This window comes from Scatophagus argus, chromosome 22 (genome assembly GCF_020382885.2).
Source record: "Scatophagus argus isolate fScaArg1 chromosome 22, fScaArg1.pri, whole genome shotgun sequence".
Taxonomy (NCBI): domain Eukaryota; kingdom Metazoa; phylum Chordata; class Actinopteri; family Scatophagidae; genus Scatophagus; species Scatophagus argus.
Genome location: NC_058514.1, coordinates 1,475,001 through 1,487,914, shown reverse-complemented (window position 1 = coordinate 1,487,914; position 12,914 = coordinate 1,475,001). Strand labels below are relative to the sequence as shown.

The 12,914-nt window shown below is 42.7% G+C and overlaps 1 protein-coding gene across 4 annotated transcripts in view; it reads right to left on the bottom strand.

The window, feature by feature from the left end:
- Positions 1-285: 285 nt before the first annotated feature.
- Positions 286-12,914, bottom strand: part of LOC124053792 (thyrotropin-releasing hormone-degrading ectoenzyme-like) — a 97,392-nt gene continuing 84,763 nt past the window's right edge. For 2 of the 4 annotated variants that reach the window (XM_046379287.1, XM_046379285.1), the window contains exons 14-20: positions 12,364-12,511; positions 12,003-12,106; positions 11,452-11,559; positions 7,123-7,290; positions 5,237-5,377; positions 5,036-5,117; positions 286-3,287 (exon numbers count right to left, since the gene is read on the bottom strand). In XM_046379287.1, coding sequence (XP_046235243.1) covers positions 3,144-3,287; positions 5,036-5,117; positions 5,237-5,377; positions 7,123-7,290; positions 11,452-11,559; positions 12,003-12,106; positions 12,364-12,511 — 895 coding nt within the window. In that variant the 3' untranslated portion in view covers positions 286-3,143. Of the gene's footprint in view, positions 3,288-4,061; positions 4,233-5,035; positions 5,118-5,236; positions 5,378-7,122; positions 7,291-11,451; positions 11,560-12,002; positions 12,107-12,363; positions 12,512-12,914 lie in introns of those variants that run through there. The other 2 variants (XR_006842231.1, XM_046379286.1) reach the window with 2 other exon arrangements.

The following is a 12,914-nucleotide window of genomic DNA, read 5'->3' as shown; positions in this document are numbered from 1 at the left end:
CTGGAATAATGAAACCTGCCTCCACATAGCTGCAATTTGTCATGAGTGGACCATCTGACTGTTGCAACTGTCTGACAGTTGTTTCCACGGCAACCGGTTACCATCAACAGCACTAATGAGAAAGTGTCAGGACAGTTACGACGACTACTGCTAACTGCTACACCAACCTGACCACTGTCACTGTTTTTAACACTTTAAGCTTTAACCTTTTCAGGCTGTCCTTATCCCAGGTCGTTAGATACTGTGTACGCAGCTGGATGGGATTGGAACAAATGGGATCACACACAAGGTTAACCATTTTAATGTCGTCCAATCAGAAAACACAGGAAACCACAGCAGTGCAAACAGGAAGTAGGAGTGAACTCTTCTCTGTAACCTCCTCTTTCCATCCCATTTTGGTCCCACATCAGTACCTCATCGTCACCGCCATCATGGACACCATTTTCATCAACTAAAACATCTTCAAATTCCACATTTTAAATGTAAATATGCTATTTGTACAATTTACAGGTTGTACACAGGTTAGATCTGTTGTGTGCCTGTGAAGCAGATTTCCCTGACAGGACGATACAGGTTCAAAATGCACTGAATAATTATAATAATACTAATTAGCTTTTTCACATCATCAACGAGTATCATTAAATCCATCATCAACCCTGATCATAATTAGAATAATTTTAACTATCATAATTTTAATCATCATGCCTGGCACAGCAGACCTCATCTGCTGTGATCTTCATCATCATCTTCATCACACACACACACACGCACATCACTGGACACACTGTGTATAGAAGCAGGCAGGCCCATTAATTCATATATGGCTCAATTTTTAACATCAAAGCCAGATCTAACAGAAGAGGAATAACAAGTTTGTTCAACAGGACGGAAGTTCAACACACACTTTTCAAAAAAGTCCTTTGTGATCCATTTGATTCATTTTAAGCCCCAAAATTCTTAGAAGTCAAGTCTCCAAAACGGCCCTCAAAAACATCACACAGGTGTGTTTTACGAACATGTCCAGCTCGTCCTCTCCGACTCCACGGCTCAGACTAAAATCAGTATCATTTACATTTAAAACTCTGGGGGGAAAGCAGACAGCCCCACCCTGTAAGATCCATCATGCTGTCAAACTCATATGCTGTAAAGTCCATAGCATTGCTGAGCTTGTTACGCTGTACAACTCGCTCTGCTTTAAAGTCTGTTGACCTGTGGAGTCCATCATACTTTCAGTTGTTCACCCAGAGAAGAATCTCTTGCACTTAAGATTCTGTTAAACTGAGGGAAAAAATCCAACACATCCTTCTTCTTAGAAAACAAACAACATTGTCCACTGAAAGAATCTGTCAGAACCACGAGCCTGTAAAATTCAAAGCCTCGTCGGGTCCATCAGGCTATGAATTTCCTTAGTCCATCCAATCCATTTACTTCACAGTACAGAAACCATCATGCAAATTACTCCACTATGTCCAGTCATGTCACACAAGCTGTAAAAGTCCACCGACGTGGATGAGTCCTGTCCCCGTATGAACTGTCTCGTTTAAAAAAAACCCACATCATCTGCATATAATGTCACTCTGAGAGTATCAGTGGTCTTGCTGGCCATTTCCTTGCCCCAGTCTTTCCACCCTCCTCTCATTTATTTGTAAAACTGGGGAGAGAAAAAAGGATAGACTAAAAGCTAACCAAAAGGACTTAATGAGTTTTCATTTTGGTCAAAGTTGTAATTTTCAAGGTTGCTGTCAGTCAGAAAGGTTGTCATAACTTTCAGAAGTTACTCTCGGGTTTTAGTGGCTAAATAAGGAGCAAGCTCATTGGCTTACAGATTTCAGCAGGGTGGAGTTCGGGGCAAACTGGGAAACCTAACACATGAAACCATTTCATTTGTTTGATACTTTTGTGCCTGGATCAAGGCATATGTTTTGTGATTCTCCATTTGTTTCTCTCAACACCAAAATCACCATCAAATAACTAAGAAGAAGAAGAACCAGAAGAAACTACAAGATAGAAATTTGGCAGGATGTCTGATTTGTTAAATTTTTGTTCTATCATTTGTTCTGAGAAAATGTCCTTGTTTTACTGATTCATGGTTCTGTTATGTGTTTCTTTTGACTGTCATACACTTTGTCCACTTGTCCTTCAGTAATCAGACTGAAAACTTCAACTTTCACATCAAATTCACAGGTTGGTTTTTGTCAGGGTTGTTTTTTGCTACAGCCCATATTATTTGTTTTCACTTTAGGCCATTTAAAATGTTTTCCTCCAAACAGACCAGAGCGTCACTGCTTTGAGCTGCTCTTCCACATGTTGCTTTCTCTGTTGTTTAGAGCAAAATTTTGAAGTTAGTATGAGGTTTTATACTCAAAAGGACATTTCTGAAGTGAGTCACCTGCAAAGCCTCAGAAACCTGCTGATATTTTCCAAACAGCTGCAGTTTTTGATCCCCAAAAAACAAAGCTCCTTTTTAAATTAAAGCTGAAGCAGTCTGATTGTTGAAGAGTTAATGAGTTTGAATGAAGCCACAGAGTGCTGTGTTCACAGGGTCCATGTAATGTTAATTACAGCTCTGTTCAGTGGTCGACATTCAACTAACTGCTGGGAACCGTCAGCTGGTTTAATATAGCAAACACTGAAATGTGTGATTTAAACTGCTATAGGTCTCAGGCTAGTACATACAAGAAAATGCAGAAAATTACAGATGTACTAAATTAATTATTTTGTCGTTGAGTTTAGTTCAGAATAGTTTTGGTTTTAAAGTCAATAAGCAACCATTATCAATGGCTGTGATATCTTATTTCAAAAACTTGGATTTTCATATTTGCAATGTATTTGCAAATATTGGCAAGGTTGCTGCTAGCTACCAAGTACTGAGTACTATCAATCACTGAGACTGATAGAAGCTAGCTAAATTTACTTTTTCACAGCGCAGAAACCGATTGATCATCAGCCACAAACATAATCATCTGAAACAAAACATTTGAAAACAAATTTCTTTACAAGCAAAACCAGTCGACAAACCAGCTGAAAAACCAGTCAAGACAGTCTTTCTCTTGACTCAATCCTTTTTTTATATCATTCCGTCTGACTGCGTCCATAAGCTAGCAGTGCATTAGCATTAGCTTAGCAGTCAGTTGGCGGTCACTTCATGGGCTTGGAGGTTTGCGCAGCCACTGGTAGAACTGCCGCCGGTGGAGACGGTGCCAGCGAACGTTACCCTCAACGATCTCCAGCGCCCGCGGCAACGCAGGCCCCGCCCCCACGCCACTGGACTGGATGAACTCCTTTAACTTAAATTAGAAATGATAGGAGAAAGGGAGAAAGACAGGGAAATAATGGAGGGAAGGAGTTGAGCACAAGGGAAAGAAAAGACGAAGGATGGAAGGAAAAGGAGATGACAGAAAAGGCATCAGAAGATTAGAATTTTGAAAGCCCAAGAGAGAAACAATAAAGGGTTAGGCTTTTTCTCCATGGAAACAGCAGCCTAAGGGCGTAGGAGTCCAACATGCCAAAGTGACTGACCAAATGGACACAAAGTTGAAATAATTAAACTGATGGCCATAACTTGCTGTTATATTAAAGAGTCAGTTTTTGCTTCTGCATGAAACATTTAGCAAATCATTTGAAGAAAAGAGAGACACATGCCACATACTTTTGGTCATATAGTACATCTTATTTTAGCCTGGTGACAGAAACACCAAATCATCAGGCAGCCAGCAGGTCAAAAAGCAAAGGTCTCTTGATGTTTTAGTAAAATATGTTTTGATTCATTAAAGCTAAACTGTGCTTTAAAGGCCTGATAACGGAAGAGAAACTCTCCCTTAAAGGTTCATAATTAGAGGTGAAATTTTCAGCATGAAAGTGGAGGTATCAAAGTGAAACTCTTAAAGGCTGGTAATTAAACAGACAGTTTGCAGCATGAGAGGTGAAGTACGAAAGAGAAACTTTTCTTAACGAAAGAGAAACTTTGCTGAAAGAAAAGAAAAAATTTGAGGATGGAGGAGGAAACCTGGTGTTGTCCAGAATTGGACAGATTCACTGGAGCATCCAATCCTTCAACTCACTTTAATATTATTAAGTCTGCACTCGTCTTTTTCCTCTTTCTCTTCCTGCTTCCTTCTCCTCTATCCAACACTTTCTGTTTTGGCTTTTTACCTCTCCTTCCTTCTGTGACTCACCAGTTTTAAAATTTTCTCTGTGGGCAGAAGTATATCTTCACTTTCCTCTAAAAATATCTGCAGAAAAATAATCCAAAAATGTGCATCACTCTTTTCATTTGAGACAGTTTTTGTATTCATGGATCACATTTTAATTTCTTGAGATTCTCTTCAGAGGCTTCACAGACTCTAAAGCCCACGCTGTGGCTGTTTTTTTGTTGCCATACCAACAGAGATGGCAGAGATCTCAAAGAAAATGATTTCATCCCAGTGAGTATTCATCACAAAAAAGAAATAATGCAACAGATTTTTCCATTCAGAAACGCCCACAGCCCTTTATGTAGAAAATGTGAGGTTGTCAACATTAGGAAGCTGGATTCAACACAAACTTTCATTTTATTTCTGATTTCAACCTTTGGTTAAGCTTCAAGTTTCATAAAAACCACTGAAAACCACAGCTAGTAGATTAAATGAGTAACAATTAACATCATCGCTGCTTTTGAATTCTCTGATCACTTCAGATGTTTCTGGAAAGCACGTTAATGTCATGACTGATCTGAGGAAACAAACAGTATCACATGTGACGTGGGGCTGCTCCATCTCTCCACCCTAACCTTCACCCTCTGAGGCCTTTGTCACTCAGCAACAACACGTTTCCTCTTTTCAGTTCACTTCACCATAAACTGTTAAGGCATTTAAACAACCAGGAAGTGGCGGTATGGCCGTCACGTACGTGTAAATCCCTGATCTTACTGTTGTGCCTGTGAAGCTCATCAGAGTTAAGATGAAACAGGTCGTTACTAACCTGCAAATGTGCATCTGAAAGTCACGACAGGACCTGAAAGACGTGTGTGTGTGTGTGTGTGTGTGTGTGTATTCACCTCATTGAGTTCTCTCTCAGTATTCAGGAACTCTGTGACTCCACTGATGAGCTTTGAATTCATGAACAACGCTTCACCATAACTGAGCGGAGACAGCGAGAGAGAGAGACCAGTTAGTGTTTCGTTTTGGCGTCAGTCTACAATTACTTCCACTTTACGGTTCAACATCTCCCACGTGGACTGGCTGACTCAGTCCCTCACCGTGCGTTCAGGACGTCCCACTTTTCTCTGAAGTATTTCCAGGCGAGGTTTCGACCCTGAGGGTTTCTGCCGACGTGGATGATGACGTCGATCACATCCTGCTCTGGGACCAGGTCCGAGGTCAAAGACAGGTTCAATAACCTGGGAGGCGCAGAGATGCAGTCAAGCTCAGTAACCATGGTGACAGGAACGATGGAGGTCAAAGGTGGTTGTTGTACAGCCATTACCTGTAAACTGGAGCTTTTTCTACCTGATATATAACGAGCCACAATGGGGCAGTCCTGGCATTCAGTATGCTAAAGGTTCCCCCAAACACATGTTAGCATGCTAATATTTGGTACCATGCTCAAGATGAGCATGTGGCTCATATTTAAGAAGATTTACTTACAACACTAGCATGCTAACGTGGTCATGTTGAATATAAAAATGCTAATGTTTTAGGACCTGCTTAAACTTGAAATGTTTTTTTCAACCTGAAACATCAACATGCTTTCACATTAGCCTGTGGGCCTTATTTTAGCAGGTGACAATATTAACCAATGGCTCATCTTCAGTTTCAGCTACGTTGGCATATCTGTATTCTTAATTATAGTGGTATGATTGGGTCTTACTCTTACTCAAACAACTTTAAACAATCAGCCTGCTGAGATATTCTTCTTCTCTGTATCGTCATCAGAAAGCCAGTCGCACAAACACTACAGGCTGTTTATGAGAAACAGGCAGAAAAAGTCAAGTTGTCTGACTGTATCGCGCTGACATGACACACAGTCATCTGATTATTCCCAGCTAGTGAGAGACTGAGGGAATTACTCAAAGTGTTTGTTTACAGAATCTTGACGATTTGAACGTGTAAACAAATTAATCCAAGTTTTAAAGTTTTTTTTTAAGATGTAAGACTGAGCAGAAGACAAAAAGACGCAACACTTTTACTGACAAAAACCTGAAGTTCGCTCAATAAATATCAGAGTTTACAGTCATCTTCTTTTACTTTCCGTTTCCATTTCTCTCTGTTTGTATGCCCCTTCATTGTGTGTGTGTGTGAGTGTGAGTGTGTGTGTGAGTGTGTGTGTGTGTGTGTGTGTGTGTGTGTGTGAGTGTGTGTGAGTGTGTGTGTGTGTGTGTGTGTGCTCGTTGTTTGTAGCTGCTGTCTTTTCATTAAACCCCAAAATCAATTTTCTCTCTCTTTTCCCACAATCCCTCTGTGCTGAAACCATTTCCTGTGTGACCAATCAGGGTGTTTCTGTGCTGTGATTTTGGATTTTTTTTTTCTTTTTTTTTTTTTTTGTGTGTGTGTGTGTGTGTGTGTGATAGCTGTTATCTGAACATGCAGTACTACTCTCTGATTGCAGGGCAGTTTACGGTGGCTGGAAAATCAATACCTGACAAATACACACAGCACACACAATATAGCTCAACACAACACACACACACACACACACACACACACACACACACACACACACACACATCGGTCTGTCTCACTGTACAGTTTTAAGTGTATGTGAGATGCATCCTAGCTATTTTTCAACAAGAGATAGCTGCAGTTAGCTCCAGATAAAATACTCTGCTGTTAACACACACACACACACACTCACACACACACGCACACACACACACTCTCTCTCTCTCTCTCTCTTAGTCACACAGAGGGTCAGATTTATGTACATGTATGGCCTTGGGCAGAATTTCCCTCCAGCTTTCATTCCACTTTCAGTCTGGTTGTCTTTCACTGCGCCACTAAAATCAACCTGCAGACATGAAACCTGCTGCAGTTAAAATAAAAAAATACATCCACGCGTCTCGTTGTTTCGTTGTGAGGTTAAACCACCTGACATCCTTTTCTCAGATGTGACGCACACGCTCAGAAACAGCCGCGCTGTGTGTACCTGTTCAGCAGGAAGATGTTGTCCGAGCAGGTCAGAGCCTCCAGCAGGATCTTCTTCTCTGAAACGGCGTTGGACGAGTGAAACTTCATCCAGATGAACTCCCACACGTCCTCGTCCATCAGACTGACCCCAGTGCAGTAAACAATGTCTCTGATGTTAGGAGGAATCCTACAAAGACACAACATCCAGCTGTCAAACCGACCCTATTAGTGCACCACACATCCAATACAGCGAGAGTAAAAAGCCTCACGTTTTATGTTTGATTTGTCTCCTGTGCAGCGAGAGCAGCAGGCTGTGGGAGTGAGAGTGGACCAGGGAAGGTAATAAAACTAAAAACCCTGATAAGACACGTCCACAAGATTAACCAGGACTCTCTCTGGACTCTAAGCATAAATTTCTTATTCCATTAGGGAGTTCCATTAAAGCCTCTCTTCACTTATCCTGTGGACTCTGGTCATAAAATGCAGAGACAAAGACACACTTAAAGACACTTCCTCACCAGCTGGGACTCCAGTTGTCTCAATAAGCCCAACAGGGACATGCGCCTCTGAATATATTGTGCTAGAATGTAGCTTATTACAGCAGATATTGATTAATTAACTTTGGCTGTCCTTGATATGCTCCAGGTTTATTTTATTTTTTATTCCACTGTTATTTTACCAGGAAGTCTCATTTGAATGCAACACATGCAACATGATATTACACAAACGTCCACAATAAGACAAAAGAACAGCAATTCAAACACAGCAGCAACAACATCCTTTAAGATGCTCCTAAATTCAGCGGATAAAAATGTGTCTAATTTTAGCTCAACAGCCAAACCAATCATCCTGTGGTGGATTACAAAGCTTCAAACACGGACGTTGCTGCAGAGAAGCTACACACTCTAAACTGTGAAGGCTTCACACACATGTTCATGTTATCAGACATTTGTGAAATTTTATTATAATTAATACAAGAAAACCTCTGTACTTGCATAAGGGCCAACATACTCATAGAACTGGGGTTACTACAGGTAGCTACTGTTTCTGTTCTTCTATACAAGGAAACCATAACACACACACACACACACACACACACACACACACACACACACACACACACTGTGCCCCAGCTGGTTACTGGCCTGAATAATCAGCAACGCAAAAAGGTGACCTAAATTGTCAGTAAACCAAAACTAAAAACTTTCATCACAATACAGTGTGCTCAGCTGGCAGCGCAAAATTATATACTGAACACCGTGTGCTTCTGTGTGTGTGTGACTGAGTGTGTGTGTGTGTGTGTGTGTGTGTGTGTGTGTGTGTGTGTGTGCAGAATGAGTGATGCAGGGACAATTACATCATTCACCGACCTGGGAAATCATTTTAGAGATGCTCCACTTAAGAGCAAGCTTCAACACACACACACACACACACACACACATACAGGCTTACTTCCACATTACTGCTGACTGTGAGTTGGTAAAGTCCTTCTCAGACGACATCTGCCACACACTGTGTTCTCGAGTGTGTGTGTATTTACGAATGTGAGTGTGTGTTTGAGCAGATAACATGACGTCTAAGCTACCACCAGGTTATTAAGTACGACTGTGTCTCCTGCCACAGCTGCTGTGACACTGCAGCCATTACAGCTTCATCATTTGCTCTTCTTCTGTGGCCACTGCTGTTCTTCCTAATAAAAATATCAGTAATAATGTAGAGTTTTCTCTGCTGAATATAAAATGGAGGAGTCTTCAGAAACCTCCAGATGGCTCTGATCCCATTAACCAACATAACGTGTGTGTGTGTGTGTGTGTGTGTGTGTGTTTTAACAGTCTGTAGAGGATGTTTTATGTCCTAGAGCTCCATCTTTCTCCTGAAATATCTCTCCCTCCCACTCAGCTCTTCCTCGGCATCAAACTCCCATTCTGACAGTAAACATGTCTCTCCACCATCTGCTCCGTCCGTCTGTCTGTACGACTCTGCAGTCGAAATGTCGCTCTGACTTTTGAAAATGTGATGAAACATTTAAACCACCTGACAGAGCGACGTGAGCTCGGTCAGGTAATTAAAACCTGACTGAAGAAGACTGCTGTGCTGCTGCTCTGACCACAGCTCGTGTTGTTATCACGCCAGACGTGAGACATGCGACTGAAGCGCCCAAACCTCCAAACCACACTGACTGACCTCCATTATGCTGTTATTAGTAAAGCCACCAGGGGGCAATCCAGGGGTTCTGGCTTCACTTTTGAAGAGCTCGCACGCCTTCTTGGTTTATATACAATCGTTGGTGTCCTTCAGCCTATCAGCCTAAACAAATCTCTGGATCCTGGTCTTTTTGGGATTGGGTCTTAACTTTTAAAACAGAGCTTTGTATTATTTGAAAGAGGGTTTATACTTCATTGGATGATGATTTATATAATACCAACACTCATTAGCAATGCAGGACTACAGCCATGCTAGATGATGTGAGCTAAATGCCAACATGCTCACCGTGACAGGTTCAACACTCTGATGTGATGGAGGTGTGAGGTTTACTACAGTCCCTCCATTGTGTTTGACATGTCAAAACTGGAATGTTGACCTCCCGATGACTCTAGTTAAAAAGGCAGAATATTATCAGAGTTTCTGTAATTCATCGTGGGGGTGACATGAAGGTGTGGTCCAGCTTTGGGGAGAATCCATCCAATAGTTGTTGAGATGTTCTGGTCTGCAGAAATTAATGTGTGCTCAGTCAAAACAGCACAAAGCAAACCTGAGCCCAGGTTGTGTTCAGGCATAAAAGTACTGAATACAATGCAGAGAGAGTGGAGGGAACGCGGGGATAATGGGGACCCAGCAGTTCATTGTTGCCCCAGGACCCCCTGCCAGGTTAATCCATCAATGGCTGCAGCCACATGAAGATATATGTGAGAAGTGAGCTTTTTGGATCCATTTAGATGGTTCATTTACAACAAAACCCCAGCGGGACATGATTAATTGTCCTGGGGGACATAGGTGCTAAAATATCAGCTGCGCTCTTCAGTAATTAGACTGGCTGTTCTGGTCGGGATCTTAGCCAGAGTCGCACGACAGCAGGTGGCTCCTAACACCTTTTTTCATGCAGGAGCCGCAGGTGTGACGCAGGTCTGCTGTTTGACTCAGTCGGCTAAAGGCCCGTAACTGTAGCTTCATACACAGAGTTAATGTGCTGAGAGTCACACGAGGGACGAACAGAGTCCAGGTTCACGTGTGCCCCCTTCTTTTTTTCAATTCCAGGTAATTGTGAAGCCACGTCAGATGAGCTTTCTCCTGACGACACTTCAGTTACTGCAGCATTCTGACAAAAGGCGGATCAGTAATTAATACTCTGGCTCGGGCAGGAAAACCACATACATGTGCTCTGCAGATGGGATTAAAATCACTGAATAGAGCATGAAATATTAAAAAATCACCCTTGGAGAGATTAATCCTGCATGAATGTGGACTTATCTGGCACCTCTGAAAGTGGAGCATTTCCAAATTGCTTCTCAAATTCTCAGGGCCTGACTTGTGTTGTAGTGAGGATGGGAAAATGGAGCTTTTCCAAAGCGCAGCCATATGGTTGTCATGTGAAACACTCGGGAAAAGTCAGCGGAGAGAAAACGACTCCTGAAATGTTTCGCTGTGGACGCTGAACTTTCAGAAGATGACACGTAATCACGCGTCTGACCAGCAGCGAGGACGCGGCCTGCTGCTGCTGCTCCGACAATCCGTCCATAAGACCTGCTGGATGGAGTCGGAAACGCTGTTTAATTTAGTGATTTTTAATTTAAGTGCGCCTCTTATCATCAGCTCCCTCCTGTCCTTTACAGAACACCAGCATCTGTTTCTATTTAATTTGCTGTTTGAAATCTAATTTTGCAGATCTCGTTCAGGATCTGGAGGGAGCGGAAGAGCCAGCAGCACATGAAAGAGGAGAAGTTGGAGGCAGAAAGGAGGAGAGCGAGAAGAAGCGTACAATAAAAGAAACAGATCATGGAGGTCGTCTCTTTTGCTTTTTATAGGTTACAAGGATTGAAAGAACTTGTGTCGCTGGGCGTTAGACATTTAAACTTTGAATTGTTGAGAGCAAAATAATCAAACCTAAAGGTGTCTTCTGACAGAAAGCACCACAAATTCTTGCCTCCTTTGCATGAATTTGCCAGTGGACCAAAAGACGAAACGCAGTGAGGACCAAGTCTGCATCCGCCGCTCAAACATCAACACCAGCGGGTTTTAGGTGTTTTGGCGTCATGTTCTATACATTCCCAGAGCCACCTGCTGTGAGTCGTACAGATGTGTACGGTGTGTGTGTGTGTGTGTGTGTGTGTGTGTGTGTGTGCACTCGTACCTGTTCTTGTTGCTGGAGATCCAGTCAGAGATGTAGGCGACGGCCTGACGGTGACACTGTTTGTTCCCGAAGCTGCAAGCTAACATGATGAGCTCCCTCTGCAACTCCCTGCAGACAGACAGACAGGAGGAAAGCTCAGCGTCAGACACTTAAAGGAACATTTCCACATTTTACAAGAATGTCTTGAGGGTCTGGAAGTGGATACCAGTTTGATCTCCGTGCTTCCAGCACTGGAGTCGTTTACACACCCTCGTACTTTTGAGCTGAGCTCATAGTGATGTCACCAGCTGAGAGTGTATTTATTAATCACCAAACCCCTTGAGTTATTTTCCACTGAGCCCAGCCCCTTGTGCCTTTTCTGCTGCCGAACATACGTGAACCAAATTGGCATCCGCCCACACAGTCTGCGCATCAAAGACCTCCTGCTTTGCCCTTTTCATTATGCTTCAGCGATTAAAATTCTATGTTATGAGTATGATAATATTAATCAGCAAGGGTAAGTATGTGTGTGTGTGTGTGTGTGTGTGTGTGTGCGTGTGTGTGCAGCATACTCGGTCTGATACGATGCCTGCAGGATGTTGCCCTCGTTGCTGGGGATGTTTGTTGGCCAACCCATCTGATGGTACCGCGATGCAACCTGCTTCAGCACAAAGTCCTGTTAAAACACACACACACACACACACACACACACACACACACACACACACACACACACACACACACACACACACACACACACACACACACACACACACACACACACACACACACACCGTGAAACATTAATCATCAGACATCCAGCTGGCAGTGCCGGAGAGACAGTTTATTCTACTAACATGGAGCTGTTACTGACTGACTGATTGATTGACTGACAGACTGACTGAGACGGTAATTGATCGATTGGGTGCTTACACTGAACAGGCTGTATTCGTCTGTGCGGTCCAGCAGTTTGTCCAGCTGGTAGAGCGCTCGACTGGCCGAGTGCCACGGCAGGAAGGACGTCTCCTCGGGCAGATAGCCAATCAGCTGCAGGGGAACACCTTGTGGGAGGTAGCCAGCCCTGAGAGAGGAGCACAGGTAAAGGACGTGATGGATCAGATTCAAAGATGAGTCAAACTTTAATGCTGAAATAAGTTTGTTTCCTTCACAGTGACTCAGTGATGATCTCGTCACAACAGTTTCAGTAAAATAAAAATAACATTAAATCTCACAGATCTCGGCACATCCCAGAGTGTGTTAATGACACAATGTGAACGTATTCAGATTATCTTCTGCTTTTGTACGTGTTTTGGCCATGTTTTTACCCACTTTTTCTTTAAACAGCACGCGTAACTGAAAAGCATTTTTGACCCATCAGGCATTCCATACCAAACTCTTTTCTGGCAGTTTTTCTCTTTTTGGAAAACTTTTTTATTACTGCAGAGGCCAGGACACACAGAGTTCAATTTGAAGGCAGATCCTCA